Here is a 19,884-nt window from a genome sequence, read left to right on the forward strand (position 1 = left end):
TTGCTCAGTCCTGTCTGCTGTAATTGCTTCCCTTTATTTAGTCATCATGCACGGTAGGATGGCCACTAATTGTTGGTGTCAGTTCAGTTCATTTTTACATAATAAGTTATTTAGTTTTCTTTTAAGATTTCCCTAGAGTGGAGTGGTTTCTGAAAAATAAGTACAGTATTAGCAGTTTTTATATAGAGTATTATATCTACACATATATACTGTGTGGTATAAATGTCTTAGACCAGACAAGAAATGTATTTGAAAGATTGCTGTCTAAGCAGTAAATTAGTTTATTTTCTCATGAAAACACTGCATAACATTAGAATAAATATTGATAAAAAGAAATGGTAATAAGAATGTTCACTATCATGTCAGTCATCATCCAACCCGCTATATCCTAACACAGGGTCGCGGGGGTCTGCTGGAGCCAATCCCAGCCAACACAGGGCGCAAGGCAGGAACAAATCCCGGGCAGGGCGCCAGCCCACCTCAGGGCACACACACACAGACCAAGCACACACTAGGGACAATTTAGGATCGCCAATGCACCTAACCTGCATGTCTTTGTGATGAGTATTTTCAGTTTTCCTCTTAATTGATTAGGCAAATTTAATTCAGTTGCAATGTTTTAAACCGTTCAGTTGCAAAGATTGCACCTAGCAGTTAACTTGTTGGTTAATAGAGTAAGTGAAATACTAGTCCTAACATGCAGGGCTGTGAAGTCGGTAGATAAATCCTTTGACTCCGTCTCCTTAGTTTCCAGTACTTCTGACTCCAACTCCGACTCCTCTGTATTTAATATGCTAATGTATTTTCCATGTTGATTAAATGAAGGCAACATACACATCATTTAACCAGACTAGGAAGTTGACTCTCTACCGTATTGCCCAGTTTAAACAAAAGACAAGAACCCCTGAACACACATCAGGCCATAGTTCACACCTCCACCTACATCATTACACTTGTTTACACTCAAATGAACTTGTTAAACACATTATATCTGAAATAAAATTAAAACACTTTTTGTAATGTACCATAATCCAGATTACAATATGTGAATATCAGGTTGTATAATAGCTCAGCTGAACTTCATACTAGTAGTAACACAACTATGCACTGGGCTTTATTTTTACATCAGAGAAGTACTTAATTATGACTATTGTTTGTGAAATGGGACATTTGAACTTACTGTATTGTTTTTCATTACAATTTAAATTTTTTAGGAGTCAGGGTCGGTACATTTTTGCCGACTCCGACCCAGACACCAGGTACCCAAAATTGTCTCCAACTCCTCGACTCTGACTCCACAGCCCTGCTAACGTGATGAAAATGTCTGGTTAAATAATGAAGTATAATAATACATTGTATGCTATCTATTAAACGGACAGAATTGGATAATTTGTGGAGTGTCAGGTATTTATATCAGATTCTACTGTATGTAAGAAAAGCAGGATCATGTATAAAAAGCTTTTAAAACAATACTCTTTTTTTTTCAAGAATGATACTTTGCAATCTCGGGTTAATTGAGTGAAGTTACATGCAGTTGCATGGAAACTGAACACAAGTGCATGCCTGTAGAACTAGAAAACTATTCTGATGGAACTGATTTGAACCAAAGAAAAATCTGGAATTGTTAATTACAAAATTATGCACAGAATATCATGTTCACACTCAAATTATGCACATATTGTTAAAACTGACTCTAACTAGTACTATGACATGCTAAGTAATATATATATATATATATATATATATATATATATATATATATATATATATATATATACATATATACATATATATATATATATATATATATATATATATATATATATATATATATATATATATAATAAAAAAAAATCCTAGAAAGCAAAAGCAAGGCTACAATACGTGATCTTCTCGGAAGTTCTCGGAAGACATTTAAAAGACCCGCGAGACAAAAGAGACTTGCCACGGTGCGTCTTGCGGGGACCATAAACATGAGACTTGGTGCCAAGAGATTGTCCCAGGGCCGTCTCGCGGGGACGTGGAACAAGAGATTCTTGCAAGACACGCCCTACTTACAAAAGATATCATATAAGAACTCACCCATCAAAAAACACTCAGTCGTGTAGTACACACAGATCATGTGCTCTCAGCACATATAAAGTGTATAAGGACAATACGGAGAATAGAGACCCAAAGGCATTGGAGAGAAAAAAAGGCAGATAAGAGATTATGAAAGCAGTGGAATTCGAAAGGCTCAAACAAACGATGGCGTGATACACATGCAGAGAAAGGTACAGAATATGAAAGCAGTAAAATTCTAAAGTATTGTAGCGTCCCATCCAGGTTGAGGGCTTTTTGGTTTTAAGTGACTGTTAGGTCCGATTGAGGGAGGGCGGAGTACAGCACAGAAGACTGATAGCAAGGTATTGATTGATGCAGTAAGGGGGGGGGGGGGCGTTGGAAAGGGTGCTAGAAAGTTGTGTTTGGGGTTAGGAAGTCGGCGATTGTTCAAGTAAAACTTTTGTGACACTTTATCATGTCAGTCGCTACAGTATCAAAGAAAAGATAGTAAAGATCACATTACCGCAAACAAAAGGTGATTAATCATCAGACCCAGGTGTAATTGAAAAAATAGCAGGACAAATCATGGTCAGAAATAAAAGGCAAAGAGTAGACAAAAAAAGTCTTTTCGCATTCGCATCATTCAATGCACAAAACGTGGATTTACACAATAATGGACCATACGCTATGAGAACCTGTGGTCCCGGAACAGTTTAAGCAACGACAAGGTAAATTTCAAAGAATACACAATTCCGTTAGGTGTATATTGATGATCACGGAGAAGCGATGCAAATTTTAACAGGCAAAAAGAAAGGTAATAATTCGTCGAATAACATTACCCACCAAAGGAGATCATGATATGCCATTCGTATTAAAATGTTTACAGTTTACCGTGAGAATAGCTTTTTTTCTATGACAATCAATAAATCACAGGGACAAACGTTAGATAAACTAGGATTATTTATTACAGAAACAGAAACAATATTCACTCACGTGCAGTTATACGTTGCGTTGTCACAAAGTGTATCCAAAAAATATTGTTTTTAATGAAGCTTTAAAGTAAAAGTGCAAATAATGAAATTGAAACGATTCCAAAGAAAACAAAAATTTTAAATTGTATATCCGAATAACCAAACACAGGGGTTGGCGAGCGAAGCGAGCAGGGAGCAAAGCCCCCTAGTATATATATATATATATATATATATATATATATATATATATATGGTTGAAATAGTTTACTGTCAAATAATGCAAACAGTACGCGACACGTGTTTCGCCCTAATTCTGGACTCATCAGGCGTACACACTCACTGCACCCCCCTCTCGGGGAATCGAACCTCGGATGTTGCACCATGGCGTGTGGTTCGTTCATTTGACAGCATGTAGATCAGGGTAATTACATTCATGGCATTCGTAGTCTGAATCACAATCTGATTGTATAGGTGGTTACTTACCAGGTAACGCTTGTGGTTGGTCAGCAAGTCGGCTAACATCCGCCACGGTGTTTTATATATATATATATATATATATATATATATATATATATATATATATATATATATATACAGTAATCCCTCGCTATATCACGCTTCGCCTTTCGCGGCTTCACTCCATCGCGGATTTTATATGTAAGCATATTTAAATATATATCGCGGATTTTTCGCTGCTTCGCGGGTTTCTGCGGACAATGGGTCTTTTAATTTCTGGTACATGCTTCCTCAGTTGGTTTGCCCAGTTGATTTCATACAAGGGACGCTATTGGCAGATGGCTGAGAAGCTACCCAGCTTACATTTCTCTTTCTCTTGCGCTGACTTTCTCTGATCCTGACGTAGGGGGATTGAGCAGGGGGGCTGTTCCCACACCTAGACGATACGGACGCTAGTCTAAAAATGCTGAAAGATTATCTTCACGTTGCTATCTTTTGTGCAGCTGCTTCCTGAAACGACATGCTGCACCGTGCTTCGCATACTTAAAAACTCGAAGGGCACGTATTGATTTTTGCTTGCTTGTTGTTCTCTGTCTCTCTCTATCTCTCTCTCTCTCTCTCTTTCTGTGCTCTTGACGGAGGGGGTGTGAGCTGCCGCCTTCAACAGCTTTGTGCCGCGGGTGCTTCGCATACTTAAAAAGCCAAACAGCCCTATTGATTTTCCTCTGCCTTTATGACAGTCTCTGCTCCTGACTCCTTTGAAGAGGAAGATATGTTTGCATTCTTTTAATTGTGAGACAGAACTGTCATCTCTGTCTTGTCATGGAGCATAGTTTAAACTTTTGAAAAAGAGACAAATGTTTGTTTGCAGTGTTTGAATAACGTTCCTGTCTCTCTACAACCTCCTGTGTTTCTGCGCAAATCTGTGACCCAAGCATGACAATATAAAAATAACCATATAAACATATGGTTTCTACTTCGCGGATTTTCTTATTTCGCGGGTGGCTCTGGAACGCAACCCCCGCGATGGAGGAGGGATTACTGTATATATATCCATCCATCCATCCATTTTCCAACCCGCTGAATCCGAACACAGGGTCACGGGGTCTGCTGGAGCCAATCCCAGCCAACACAGGGCACAATATATATATATAACTACTATGGTTAAGTCCTTCAACTCTGTCCTTGCCTCCACCAGCCCACATTAGTTGCCAATGCTTTTCAGTACCTGAGCAGACTCTCCATGAGAGGTAAGCTTGAGCAGTGTACCAAGGGAGGCAGGTTTACAGTAGACAAGTCAACAGGCTTAATAACAGCTTAACAGCAGATAGGCTTGCAAGCATATCTGTTTCAAATAGTTAAACTCTTCCCACAACTTTCGTCTTCTGCACGCTGTAAACCATCTGAGATTCAAATTTAACCCACATATTTACAAAACAAGGTGAACACATTCTGAATACCCAAACTACAAAAACAATGCAAATGAATAATAGAGCAAGAGCTTATTCCTCCAAATATTTAATTTCTAAGTAAATATCTAAAGCTAAGCCACAACATCTTCATGACCTCCGCTTCTAAAGGGTGACTTTAAAAACCATTACAATTGCCATATGCAAACTGATATGGTTTTCAAACTCAAAATGAATACCTTCACTAAATTTCGTGAGTTGAAAAAGCCTCTTAGATTTAGATTCTGAGGATAAACGTGGGACATGTTTGCTACGTGTATTCTCATGCCAAAATGACTGGTACTATGCCTGCCTTCAATTACTGGGATTCTCTGCACCATGAGAGAAATTACAATTCCCCTTCCCCACACTCCCTTCACTAGGGTATGTTAAATAGACCTTGGAAGCAACAAAAAGATCCACATATATAATATGACTTGGAGTTTACTCACAACATTTAAACAGCCACATTATTGTAGGCAGAAGTAAACTCATTTAATTAACAAGTGAACAGAAATGTGATGGCTAAACTACTCAAAAAAAAAAAAAGCCTGTTTCTCTATTCAAGAATTTATGATCCACTATAGTCTTGCGACACTGTCATGCTTGTCAGAGGCGTTCCTGTCCTCAGCTTCAAGTAACAGACCCCTTACCTAAAAATACTCTGATGTGTTGTGCAACTAATGTGAATTTCAGTCCATGTGTAGTGAGGCTCCAGTGGAGCATGTTCACTGTAAAGAAAAGACACTGTTAAAGTCAGAAGCTCAATTAACCGCTTAAAGAGACAGAGTCCTCCTTTAGCTAGACTTTAAAAGGTTAAAAGGAGCTGCTTGCAGTATTATGTTTATATTATTATAAATTATAATATTATTATTATATTTATTTAAAAAAGAAACCAATATCAAAACTAACCACCTTTTTTATGGATGATGCAACCCCACACTATGACACCTGATATTCTGATGGTGTGCCTTTTAAGAGTGTTGTCTAAATGATAATGTGTTTTGTGTTGTTTTGTTGTGGGAGTGTGGTGGTTAAAAAACGCCAGGGTGTGGTACTAAAAATGATCCTATACCACTCCACAGCTGTGAAGGTTGCTTGAGCTGCGCACCCATCAATGAACAGTTGATGATAGAGTGTTGTGCATGGTAGACTTTGTAATGGTCATATGGATACAGTCCCAACCCATGAGTCCTAAGCCTAACATTACTTGGTAATCCTTGGAAGGCAGTGATGGTGTGCAACACAATATGCTAGACCTTTGAATTACATTATGTTTCTCCTGGATTTTAATGAAACTTCACAAGAAGACCAAGAGCATTTCTGCATTACAGGCAGCTTCATCCTATGGTGTATTTATTTTGCAGCATGCATCAAGATATATTAGTTTGACCCCACAACCCCACAAAAGACTCGTTATACGTTTTTATAATCTCTTGATAAGAGTTGTTAAAATCAGTAAAATATGCATTAAGTTCTGCAACAAAACAAAGCTTGGCACAAGTTTTATTTTTCTGCTATACTTGTGACATCAGTGTTCATCTTTTTCATGGTATTACAGAAGTTAAAGGAAGATCCTCACTGCATTCCCATCTAACCTGCAAAAAATCCCAAAAAAGTAGCGATTATATAGCTCCGGATCTTGGACAATGGCTGTTTGGTTCACTTTTCAACAATCTATTCATTTCAAACAGTATTTTCCTTCAAAAGATATTTTCATTGATATTTCTTTATTAGAGGCCACTGTTATGTAAAACAGGTAATAACTTTAATATAAAAATAGCCAACTTGACTTCTGACATCTTATTTTTTTTCAAAATTTTACATCACATGCTTCATGCAAATTCTTTAAATACTGCTTTTTTGTAGTTTGTGAAACAGTCTACTGTTAGCCTATTTCAGGAGAATGGGGCTGGCCCTTTTTGGCCCTGCAGTGTTCTATACTATCCTTTGTGTATTTGTGTGTACGCACATGTGCAGCCTGAAATTTCAGTTTTGTGGAGATACATGAAGCCTAAGACCCTTATCTATTGTTGTTATGAATATGTTTAGTTTTTATTTTATTTTGCATTTGCTCTTGGTTGTTGTTTCATTCACAGGTTTTGTTTCATGGAGAGTTCATTTATTTCATTCATATTTTTGCTTTTAGGCTTAGTTATGATAAAGTGAATGCTTTTTCATGTCTTGTTTTTTGCTACTGCCCAATGGCACTGTTTTTTTAAAATGGTGTTGCTATTTTGTTAAGCTGTTTTTGTGGCACAGTGACCTGTCGCTAGGAGGCATTATCGTATAAGTCAGGGGTCCTCAATCACGGTCCTGGAGGGCCACAGTGGCTGCAGATTTTTGCTCCAGCCCAATTGTTTAATAAAAGCACTTATTGCTCAAGTAACATCTTCTGCTTCACTTTAGTTTTCTCACTTGTTAAGATTTTGAACCCTTATTGCTTATTTTAGTCTTAAACAGCTGTAGTCTTGGTTTTTAATTGCTCCTAATTAGCAATAACATGCAAATGACAAAAGAGACCAGCATTTCTCCATTTAGCTTGTTACCATTTACACTTGTGTGTATTTATCATGCACTATTGGGTTTAATTAGTGAAGAGAAAAAAGTGAAGGACTGAGAATTACTCATCCATTTTAGCCTTCAAATAATTTGGATGAGATCCTTAGAAAGGGGAAGAAAATCTAGGATATGGGAATTACCTGACATAGCAGAGTTAAAGCTCTAACAAGCCATGAAATTAAATTATTGGCAAGAATTGCTTTCTAATTAAGCAACCGGGTTAGAATAAATACCAGCAGCCACTGCAGCCCTCCAGGACTGTGATTGAGGACCCCTGGTATAAGTCATACTTGATGATGTCATCAGCATAACTATTTAAAGGTTGGCATCATAGGCAACACTTTGTCCATAATTGTGGACTCCTACCTACTTATTTGCTTGTTTGTGTGCTTCATTTTAATGTCTAGGGTTACAGATTTCTGAATATGAATTAGGAGGTTGATTTTGATAGTATTTTTTATTAATGTTGAGAAAGGACTTCTGATCACCCATTCTTGCCTGTCTTTTTATTACATTCCTATCACCTCTGCCTGTGTTTCCTTGATTTGGTCCTTGTTTTAGAACACTTGACAGGAAAATAAGTGCCACCTTTTTGTTTTAAATGCGTGTTTGCAAGTTCCGGATTGTTTTTCCTACTCAAGGCAATGTAGTGCAAGCCATCAATTAGTTGTGTAAAAATTGAGTACTGTTTGCACTGTTAATGGTTGCTAAAATAATTAAGGGTCTAAAAGCCAATCTGGTAAAAACAATGCTTCAAGCATAAGACACTAATGTAATGAGTATGTGAGCATCTTTCATCCATCTACACTTACCGCTGTCTCTGACTAAAGGCATTCCTTGAAAAAGCCAGCAGCTATAGTGTGGAAAAGAAGCCACCAGAAAACAAGCCCTTACCTGGAAACGTGGCCTGTTTGGAAGAATTTCAGAGTCCTGTGGGGAAAAGAATAGGTATCTAGTGAAACATTGTTCAGTGATTTTCCAGCGTCAAGTTGTTCATCTAGAGAGTTTATTGTTAGGTTCTTCATGAGCCGATTAGTGTGTTTACTGGTATATATTAGCAGTGGACAGTTTATCCATGAATATTGAATAGTGTCTTTACACAGGCATTGATTTTGAACTTGAGTACTTTAAGAAGTCTTTTAACACAGTGCTTTGGTGATTATATCATTGATGTGACAAGATACGTTGATAGATTATCATTTTGTGTTTTTTGATGGCATTATTTGGCCTTAACTTAGTATTCCTGAATCTGGCAGCGAAATCTATTGTTAATGTAGAAACAGAGTATCCGTAAGAAAGGCAGAATTAATCCAATTTGAATATTATGGAAGCAGCTTGGGAAGATGTGCGGATGACCAGGAAGTGGCTAGAAGTGTAGTGAGTGGCATGGTGGTAGAATGAACCAGTTAGCATTATGGGAGTTAACTTTTGAACTTTCATGTTTGAATGCTGAATACCTCAATAAAGAATATCAAAGAATAAGCACCTGGTGCCTCATTTAAAAAGCTTGTGTACTCACAAAATTTGTGTAGGCAGCTTCCCATGCTAACGTCAGAATTTATAAAAGAAAACGTGACGGGAGAACATGCACATACTTACAACAACTCTGACCCGTGCATACGCAACACATTATAGAAACTGAGAAATAACACCCTTGATAAAGTAAAGAAATGCTAGCAAACCAGCTAAATGATGACTTGCATGCATAGTAATTCATATCACAGAGCTATTATTATAATGTGCATTGACGTTACAAATGTATTACAACTTAGAAGTGATAAATATGACATATAAACTGTACTTTAGTTCCCTTTTAAGAGGGCCAATGCTTCGACAATTTATCCAAATTCCAGTATTCCAGTATAATATGGTAATTGAACTACTTTCTTTTTATTTACAGCTATGTTTTGTTTTTATTATTTGGAATTACCAAGTATCAAATTTTACTAAGCAAGGGAACTACATGTGAATATTGTGCTGAAATGATAAAAAATAAACTGACACCTATGTACTAGAGGCTAAGAGAAATACACACATCTTTGCTAACTGTCTTTGAAATGTGTCTGATGTACTTTAACAAACAACGAAACAGATAAAAGACATGAAATTAGTTAAAACAGAAAGCAGCAGCTAAACACATCTCCAGAGCTAAAGATTTAGAACATTCCAAGCTGTTTAATTTCAAAACAATTAAATATAATGCTTCTCACAACATGGTTCCCAATTTGAAATGCACAATGGTAATCCTTCTTTGGAAACAAGGCACAGTTTTCTTTTTTTCAAGGCTACAATTGCTTTAGAGCCTCAAAAATGCATCAGAGGCATATGTAATTCTGCTTTGTAGTCACTCAAGCCACATAGGTGTCTGCTTCACCCATTCCATTCCAGATGACATGTGTATGAAAAACAGAACAACAGAACCTTCCATACATTTTAGTGCTCTTTTTTAATTATATGAACATTGGAAGACAATACCTGTCCCAGTAGCTAGAGGTAAAAGGCCACCTCTGGATGATACCTAAACCAAACTGTCACACATACATAAAAATTCAAGGCTGATTTAAACACGGCAGCTTGAACAACACTGCCATGTGGAAAATGTGCAAATTCTGAACAGAGAATTATACCCAGTCTCATGAAGCATTTTAGCAGCAGTTTTAACCACTGTTATGATGCAATCTACTCACCAGAGCACAAGATATCTATGTTTGTTTCCAAACCTGGACACGGACTGTGTAGACTTTATTGTAACACTCTCACTTCTTTTACCTCTCAGTAATATGCAGTTTCAATGAGACAATCTTAACTAATGCATTGTAATTTGGGATGGTGTGCCATGCTAAGGAATAGTGCCCTATCCAGTGTTAGGTTCTGCCTTTTGCCCAGTGCTTTCTAGCCCTTCTAATCCTGGTCTGGAAGGCTGGGTCAGAAAATGGATGAGTGGATGGATAGATGTTATGAAAGGCTATATCGGTTTTGTTTGTTTTGGTTTTTTTTTTATTAATCAGTGTCAATTCTAGAATTTACCAGATGCCAAACTAGTTGTTGTGGTTTGTTATTAGAAACAAGCTGAGTGTGGCTTAGATCTTGCTTTCCTGTCAGGCATTCAGGCCAGCGCTGCAGAGCATGATCAAAAACTAACGAATCTGTATTTGTCAATCCCAGGTCAGAAAGATGAGGCATGGTGCACACTAAGGGCAAGCCCGATCTCAGTTACAAAGAATTCATTTGTCAGCCCTGTCCCATATGTGTTCAAGTCGGTGATAAGTTAGTGTCACTAGCTTTAATATTTATGCTCACAAGAAGCCAATATGTCAAAGTGACACTGCATGCCAGGGAATGAACATCAGTGCTACGTTTAAAGAAGTAAAAAAAAAAAAAAGTGTCATGCCTGTGTAGTTTTTAGAGGCACATTCAATATGGTCTTCATTGAGTCCGTAGATCTGTAAAATGAATGCATTTGCTAGTTATTTTTTTAAAGAGTTTCCAGCTTTAATTGATATTGAGAGACTAGTGAGTTCATTTCAAACCTATATTGGATATTAGGTTTCTGTTGGCTTACTTGAGGGGCTCAAGAATCTAGTTTATTTCTGCACTCCTCTCTTAGATGCATAATATATTCCTATGTCATACAGAATCTGTGAGCTCAGCTGTGTTTGCCTTGCCATTCACAGACAGACAACATACGACGTGATTCCTGCAGGGGTTTATTTCAGCAAGCAGTTTTTTTTTTTTGTTTTTTTTTTTTCTTATTGTGCTTCCTCACGTGTTCATCATTATTAATTTTTTTTTGCTTTTCTGAACAGTGATTCTTCACTTTATTTGGTTTCTTTCAGATTTCCTTTTATCATCCTTCATCAGAGAGAACTCTAGACAGACCATCTAGGTAAGGATTTTTGTTAATTGTTCTTCATAGTCTCAGACATACTATTCTGAACAAAGAGCCTTGAAGAAAAAGGGAGATGCCAAAACAACCTTGACTAATACAAATATGTTTATTATCATTATGTTTTTTCTATCAATTGTCTATCATATTAGAATTGTAAATATATATTTTTTATCACTGTAAATCTTTTCTATCCTATTAGAAGAAGAATGAACCTGAGAACAAAGAAATGACTACCCATGGAGTTTTATACAGTGCTTTTTGTTTCTGGAATTTCACCATTTCTAGTGATACATTTTAGTTTCTTTTCTCCAATTATACATTGGTTGTGAAAAACTGACATAATATGGCAGCAGCATATTAGTTTAATAATACTGTCAATATTACTTATTTTGGTTATGCAGTCACTTTTGAATTATTTTTGTGATTACTTTGTTATTCGTGAAATCACATGAAAACATTTTTGGAAATTATCAAATAATGATATTACACAGTTGGACTAAATACTCATTAGCTGCTTGCTCAAGTTCAAGTTCAAGTTCAAGTAGGCTTTATTGTCACTTCAACCATATACAGTTAGTACACAGTGAAACGAAACAACGTTCCTCCAGGACCAAGGTGCTACATGCAACATAAATTACAACATAAATTAACAGAAAAACTAAACTAGCTAACTAAGAAATGTGCAAACAAAAGCAACAAAGTGACAGTGTGACAAAAACACAAACGTAACATAATAATAAGGTGTTGTGGTGATGAGTTGAGGTAGTGGAGAAACAGTAAACATTCCTTAGTGTAGCAGCAAAAATTAGGAAGTAAAGAAGTTAGTGCAAAAAGTTGTCCAGTAATGGATATTGTGCAAAAAAAGCATTGACAGGTTGGTGTATACGATAGTTTGGTAGTGTAGGTCAGTGTGTTTGCGCTTGTGTTGATTAGTCAGTCCAATCTCAATGTTTTGAGGTAGTTGAGTTAAGCTAAGTGATAATGTTTGTGTGTGTGTGTGTGTGCATGCGTGTGTGTGTGTTTATCAGTCCAGTCCCTTTTTGTTGAGGAGACGGATGGCTTGTGGAAAAAAGCTGTTGCACAGTCTGGATGTGTGTGCCCGAATGCTTCGGTACCTTTTTCCAGATGGCAGGAGGGTAAAGTGTGTGTGAGAGGGATGTGTCCGATCAGCCACAATGCTGTAAGTCTATCTGCTACCAGTCTGATTTATTCTATGATGTCAAACTCTGATGGTGTGCGTAATCCACATTACCCATTTACTGTACCACAATTCATTAAAATTCAACAGCTAATTAATACTTTTCTTTTGTTAGCTCGGCAAGCGACTACAGAAAAAGGCGGAAGTCTGAGCCTGCTGTAAGTCATCAGAAAGCAAACAGTGATCAAAATGCAAATCTGACTTCTCCAAGGACTCCCGACATTCCCGGGATTAATAACACTCTGAGAAAACCATTAACTAGTTCCTCTCCTTCATCTCCCTCTAGAGCGAAAGGTAAGGGATTATAAAAATACAAACTAATTAAGTAATATCACAATTTTTAAAGAAAAACAAAAAACATTCTTTTTCTGTTGAGTAAATATAATTGTTATTTGGTGTACTAAAAACCTATTAGTCTCACTTAGACATTAAGAGTGAAACATTTTTCAAATCTGCGGTGGCTTCCCCAATAATAAATATGAATATATATTCCAAAGTAATAGTCATGTGGCCATTATTAGTGTTATTTTAATGTAAAACATTTCCTTAATATAATTGCCATTTTCTATTTACCTATTGATGTTATGCATTTAGTACTTGTGTTAGCTTAACTGTTATTATCTGTCCATTTAGACTCACGTTATTTATACAGTAAAGCCAGTATAATTGTGCTTATCCTTTTTACCAAAGAATGGCAGTATTTGATGTGAACACACTACCTAATTAGCTAGTTGAAAATATAACTTATACAATAAGTGAATATCTTCAAGTTACTGAGTAATGAGAATTTTCACTGTACTCTGTAAGGTAAGGACACTATTAATCTGTACTTTATGTAAAAACATAAAAATAGTACATTTCCCACTCACTGTACTATAAGTCATTTGTTTCCAGTAATATATTGTACTTGACATACTAAGCATATTAGGTTGCCTATTAATCTACACAAACAAGAGAAATATATATATATATATATATATATATAAAACTACATAACTAATACAAAACTAACAGAATGAGTATCCTATGATAAAGCATTTTATCAATAAAGGTACATTCTCTACAAGTGTATGAATGTATTTTTGGATTAAATTAAATTTAGACATACTTAGATTGAATAATTCCTACAAACATAACTGGTGCAGCAATTTGTAATATGTACTCAAAATACAACTAACTGGTAATAAATAATGTAGATGAAGCTGTGAATTGGCTCATCTGTTGTCTTTAGCCTAATATTAAAAAAGACCATTGTTCCGAGCATCAGTTTCATTTTCTGCTGAATACTCAACTCTCTTCTTCTTAAAGTTAATATCTTTAGCAAAGGGCATCACCTTGGAATTAAACCCTACCATGTGCACTCGCAACACTGCCATGGAGAAAGCTTGCAAGCATCCTAACCAGATGAAGTAAATAAGTTCTTGTGTATGTAGGGTGGCTACCATAATTATTATTTGTGGAGGCATAACCACCCCTGCATTGTAATAGTCTTACATGTTGATCAATTTTATAATATCTACTAGATTGTATGTTGTTTATTAAAGCTTACTGTATTTATCTTATTTTAAATCAATACCTGTTTTTCCTAAAAATGTAAAAGTTTTATTTAAGTAGAGGGTTTAGCCAAATGACTGGAAGTCCATTAATAGAAAAGTTAAATTCCTTATTGCTATATAGTATTGAAAGGAGTACACAATTCATCCAAAATATTTTGGATATTTTCTTACTGAAGGAAAAAAAAACCTTTGATAAATTTACCATGCATTATAAGGCTATCACGTTCTGAGTATTTTTCTGAAATAATTATCTTTTTCTTGTGACTTTTCTTTATGCTTTTTCTTAACTTTATGGTTTCTAGTTACCCTGTTAATTTCTTTTCATCTTTCTCTTGGCATGCTGCGTTTGATGGATTTTAAGGTGGGGATATTGCCACAATGTATTCCCCAGTGTTAAGCTGCTCAGGTTCAAGCCAACAGTTAGATTTGCCTCACTGTTATAACCCACCATACCCAATTATAGCTGTTGGATCAACAAGAGCAATCAGTTTTAAAAATGGCTGGCAAAATAACCGTCAGAATGCAGAAATGTGGAGTAGTGCAGATGAAGCTGTGTCTCCAAAGCTGAAATCTCGTAGTTGCGATGATCTACTTACAGATGAACCAGAAAGTCTCACTGACACGCAGCTGAGATCGGAAAGTGTTGGGTCACTAATGTGTGAGGAGGAGCCTAAAGACAGATACTTTAGGAGCTGCAGTGAGCCACCTGAACCTCGCAGAACCAGAATACGGCACCGCTCAGCACATGATGTGCCTGGCTTCCTAAAATTATACAGGAAGATGCATCATATCAACCGCAAAGATTTGTTAAGCTCTGAGGTTATTTGTTCTGTGAAATCGAGAATATTACAGTATGAGCAAGAACAGCACAAAGATCACCTTTTAGGTTGCAAAGAATTAAATGACGAGGTCCCAAGAGACATGGTTCCAACAAGAATTTCAGAATTTGAAAGAATGATTCAAAAATCCAAGTCTATGCCTAATCTTGGTGACGAAATGTTGTCTGAGGATACGATGGATTCCTCTAGAAAGGGATCATGCCCTAAGAGACGATTTTCTATTGAATCTTTGCTTGATGAAGATAATCAACCTAGATTACCCCCTGAGGGGAAAACAACGCACTTTAAAGTTAAAACTCTTGTGCCAATTCACATTGAAGTCACCAATGAGCATCAACAGCGAACTGCCTCCCAGTTTGATTACTCAGACAGCGACCATGATGGAGTTGTGTCTGACCTCAGTGACTTTATTCAGATTGAGGGCTCTTCGTTTTGCAGTGAAAGTGACTTTGACCATTTCTCCTTTACTTCCTCAGAAAGTTTTTATGGTTCCGGCCATCATCATCACCACAAGCACTTGGCCAGCTCCTGTAAAGGGAGATGTCCAGCTTCCTACACTCGATTCACCACTATGCTTAAACATGAAAGGGCTAAACAGGATAGAAAACAGCAGGTCAAGAAAGAGGAAGCAGAGTCTGGTCTTTCAAAGTTAGCATTTCTTGTCAGTCCAGTGCCTTTCAGAAGGAAAAAATGTATGCCCCCTCGAAAACAAACTGAAAAACCAAAATCAAAGGCCTCTATGTATGAAGCTTTGGATTCTGCTTTAAAGGATATTTACGAACACATCAAAGCTGAAAAGAGAAGAGGGAGCCTGCCAGATAACAGTATCTTACACAGACTCATCGCAGAGCTGCTTCCAGATATACCTGAAAGAAACTCTTCCCTGAAGGCCTTAAGAAAAAGCCCTGTGAACCAGCCTTATTATCTGCAGGCACAAGATGGTGTTGTAAATTACAGTTCATACCAGGATGATTATGGAAGGTTACCCTTCAGTGCCTGTTACCAAGAAATGGACACAAACAACAATGACGGAAATGATAATGCACTGTGTTATCAAGGTGGCTATCTACCCTTTCTCATTCCTACTCATTTTTTCATTCACATGTGTCACTCACCAGAATTTTACCCCATCTTCACAATATGTGATTGTGTGTTTTGTGACCTCAGGATATACAGATAGAAGAACTGATTTTGGATAAAACATTATTATAATTAAGTTAGTTTGTAATGTTTTGTTCACAGATAAGACATATATTACATTTAGCAACTACTTTCATCAAAAAGCCCCAAATGAGTTTAGAAAATGAATTTGCTTTCTTTGAGTAAGTTAAGAAACTAGTTTATTAATGATGCTGAACCCCCACCCTCTTTTCCCTATCACAATTCTGAAATGTGAAGTTGAATTAATTAATCATGCATAAAATAACACCTTGTTTAAGTCATGTGCATGTGCCATATTCACACTTCTTCTTTTGTATCATTTCAGATGCATTTTAACTTTAGAGTTCAATGAAATGCAGTCCAAAAAGGAAACATTTAATTTCACCCTGTTTTTTTACTTCAGATGGCTTTATCATCTTGTTATTTCCTCTTTTTCTGTTTATACTTATATGAGTCACTTATGTGGGTGTATTGTGTATATGTTTTAAGAATTTAACCTTCCATTACAAATAATGAATACTAATGTTTTTTGTAACATCAACATTCTGTTACACTCCTCTAATCTTATTTTGTCAAAAAACATATTTTGTCGTTTTCAGAAATTTTACAGTTAGTGTGGAGCTGCTTATTAATGTAGTGTATAGTATAGTATAGTATAGCACCATCACCAAAAATTCCTAAAAACGTTCCAGATCAGTGCTGGAAAGCAACTAACCCCATGCCTAGTGAAGTACATTGGATTTAATATTGATATTTTTCCATTAAGATGAAAGCAAAGTTAGAACTCTGACAATTATTTAATTATCTTTGCCATTATGGGACAATCTCATGAAGAAACACTTGATAATAAAGACAGGGTAAGAAGTACATGCCTATTAACCCTTATTTGAAAAGTAGTCAATATATCTATTAATCTGTAAATGATACATAACGTAAGTGGAACAAGTCTATTAATCCATCTCTATATATATTGTCACACACGTGCGTTTAGGAGGCAGTCAAAAAGCCTAAAGGTGAGTGAAACATCGCGAGACAAGGGGTTGTCACATGTTACTTACCCAAATCTCTCAATTTCTCAGCAGGAAAACCGAGGAAAAATAAAATGACTCACTTCCTGGTTCCAAAATGGCCATCTTGTGGGAGTTGTTAATATAGGGCCGTAGCCAACTACATACTTTACTCCACGCTTCGAACGCCTTTGTGCGGATAGGCCATTTGGGATCAAATTGCCACTCCCTCCATTCTCTCGCCTGCTGTTCCAGAGAAATACCATAGCGTTTGAACACTTCGGTTTTTAAAACATCATAGTCGGCAGCCTGCTCCTCAGTTAAATCATAATAGGCCCTCTGCACTATCCCCTTCAGGTAGGGGGCCAGTAGGTACACTCATTTCGACCAAAAAATATGATTCAATATTGTCCCCCTCAGTGAAATAAATAAGCAGAGTGGGTAGAGACCGAGTGGCCTCCGTCCATACCGTGGCTGCAGCACGAGCCTCAGATTCGGCGAGCTGGGTCTGAGTCTTGCCCATTTGTACCTTTAAGGTACGTAGTTCGGCCATAATGGTACAGAGAACAGTGTTCAGGTCTTGTTCCACAGTCATTATGAACAAATAATCCTGCTGGCTACGGCAATTGTGGAAAATCTTCTTCGTAATAAAAAAGAAGCTTCACCAAAAAGAAGTTTTATGGACCGTCCCCGTATATTGTCCACCGGACAAAAGAAAAACACAAAAAGAAAACGTTGAATGATCAAAAGCAAGTATTATTTGGCAGTTGACAAAGTACAGTGATCAAAATGGCATTTATATACAGTAAATGATATGGAAGGTAGGAAGTGGTTGGCAGGATGTGACGTCGAAACGGGGAGATGGAAGCGACGTCATCTTAGTGGAAACCAGAAGTGACGTCATCAGTAGTGGCCGGAAGTAACGTCATGGATGGCGCCGGAAGTGACGTCTCGGCGGCCATTTTGGAACCCGGAGGTGAGTCATTTTATTTTTCCTCGGATTTCCTGCTGAGAAATTGAGAGATTTGGTGTGAGACTATATATATATAGTCCGCTTTTCACGAGAAAACTACATAACGGATTTAGATCATTTTTTTTGTATAATTTGCTTGAACATTTCGGTTTATTTTTGCTATGTATCATAGTTCGCTTGCAGTACCGATTTATTTGGGCAAATCCGAGAGAGACGCAGCGGGCCGAGGAGATTGTGGCGGGGCCCTCCTCACTCACTCCTCAGCCTCGGAGCGTATCTTACATCTGCTTAGCTAGCGAACGAAAGAACTACTTAACGGATTTAGATTGGGCTTTTTTCTAGAATTTGCTTGAACATTCCGGATGATTTTTTGACTTTCATCACACTAAGAATCATAGTTCACTTTCAGGAGTGATATATTCGCGCTAATCCGAGACAGAGGCTGCAAGCCGAGGGGAGGGGAAAGCGTGATTTCAGGAGTAGGGAGCTGGGCAGGGCCCTCCTCGTTGTCCTGTTTCACTTCTACGCAGGTGAAGCCGCAGGGGACACCTAGTATATAATATGTAAATGTTTGTGATCGGGCGGCAAGGTGGCGCAGTGGGCAGCGCTGCTGCCTCGCAGTTGGGAGATCTGGGGACCTGAGTTCGCTTCCCGGGTCCTCCCTGAGTGGAGTTTGAATGTTCTCTCCGTGTCTGCGTGGGTTTCCTCCGGGCGCTCCAGTTTCCTCCCACAGTCCAAAGACATGCAGGTTAGGTGGATTGGCGATTCTAAATTGGCCCTAGTGTGTGCTTGGTGTGTGGGTGTGTTTGTGTGTGTCCTGCGGTGGGTTGGCACCCTGCCCGGGATTGGTTTGTGCCCTGTGTTGGCTGGGATTGGCTCCAGCAGCCCCCCGTGACCCTGTGTTCGGATTCAGCGGGTTGGAAAATGGATGCATGGATGTTTGTGATCTTGCAGTAATATTAAAAGGGCACTTTATGTATCATTGAAGCTCATATCTTCAGCTTACTGAACCAAACAAAAAATTCTGTGCCTGGATACAATACGGGGTAGAATGTTTTGGTTTTTAAAAATTGATTTGTTTAGTCAATTGGTTTATTTCTTATCAGGAACTTTTCACAATTAAAATGATTACCACAGTTTAATCAGATATAATCAGATATAATGCAAATTGACTGTTTACAATAGGAAAGAGTTACAACTTCTGAAAGCACACAAAACTTACAGCTCTGTGTGGTCATTTTTGCCATGATTCACTTAGAAAAATATCTTTATTCCATGGAATTATTTTAAGCAGCTTGAAACAGGACTCTCTTCTGGTTGACAAAGTTACACCCATAAGAACTACTGCAGTTCTCACACAGCATTCTTCCTTCTTCATACATTTTTCACCTAGCATATCACAGCATTTCCGTTGATAAGGGCTGATAACCACCCTTAACATTAAATTTTTTTAAAACATCCAGAAAAATCACATCTCTTCCATCATAAAGATAATAGACACTGGCAAACTCTTAATCATTATTTCCATGCCAAAGATCAATGGAAATTTGTGCAGAAAATAATAGTTTTGTAAAAAAGTCTAATTCTTCATTATTTCCTTATTGGTCTATCAGATATTTGCAGGTTTTACAGTATTTACAGTACTGATTATGCATTTGTTTGTTAACAAAGCGAAGCAATTTTGAGCTTGACGTAATTTGCATGTTTATTGTAGATTACAGTCTCCGTTTCGGCAGTGGATAATTAATATTATACTCTTTACATAGTAATAAGTATTCGCG

The 19,884-nt window shown here is 37.3% G+C and overlaps 1 protein-coding gene across 20 annotated transcripts in view; it reads left to right on the forward strand.

The window, feature by feature from the left end:
- The window catches only part of LOC114651964 (sorbin and SH3 domain-containing protein 2-like), a 439,918-nt gene that overhangs the window by 358,711 nt on the left and 61,323 nt on the right, over positions 1–19,884 (forward strand). For 15 of the 20 annotated variants that reach the window (XM_051928410.1, XM_051928408.1, XM_051928414.1 and 12 more), the window contains 3 exons: positions 11,317–11,366; positions 12,683–12,861; positions 14,485–16,020. In XM_051928410.1, the coding sequence (XP_051784370.1) occupies positions 11,317–11,366; positions 12,683–12,861; positions 14,485–16,020 (1,765 nt within the window). The remainder of the gene's footprint in view (positions 1–11,316; positions 11,367–12,682; positions 12,862–14,484; positions 16,021–19,884) is intronic. The other 5 variants (XM_051928420.1, XM_051928421.1, XM_051928422.1 and 2 more) reach the window with 1 other exon arrangement.

The sequence above is a fragment of the Erpetoichthys calabaricus genome, chromosome 5 (assembly GCF_900747795.2).
Source record: "Erpetoichthys calabaricus chromosome 5, fErpCal1.3, whole genome shotgun sequence".
NCBI lineage: Eukaryota > Metazoa > Chordata > Cladistia > Polypteriformes > Polypteridae > Erpetoichthys > Erpetoichthys calabaricus.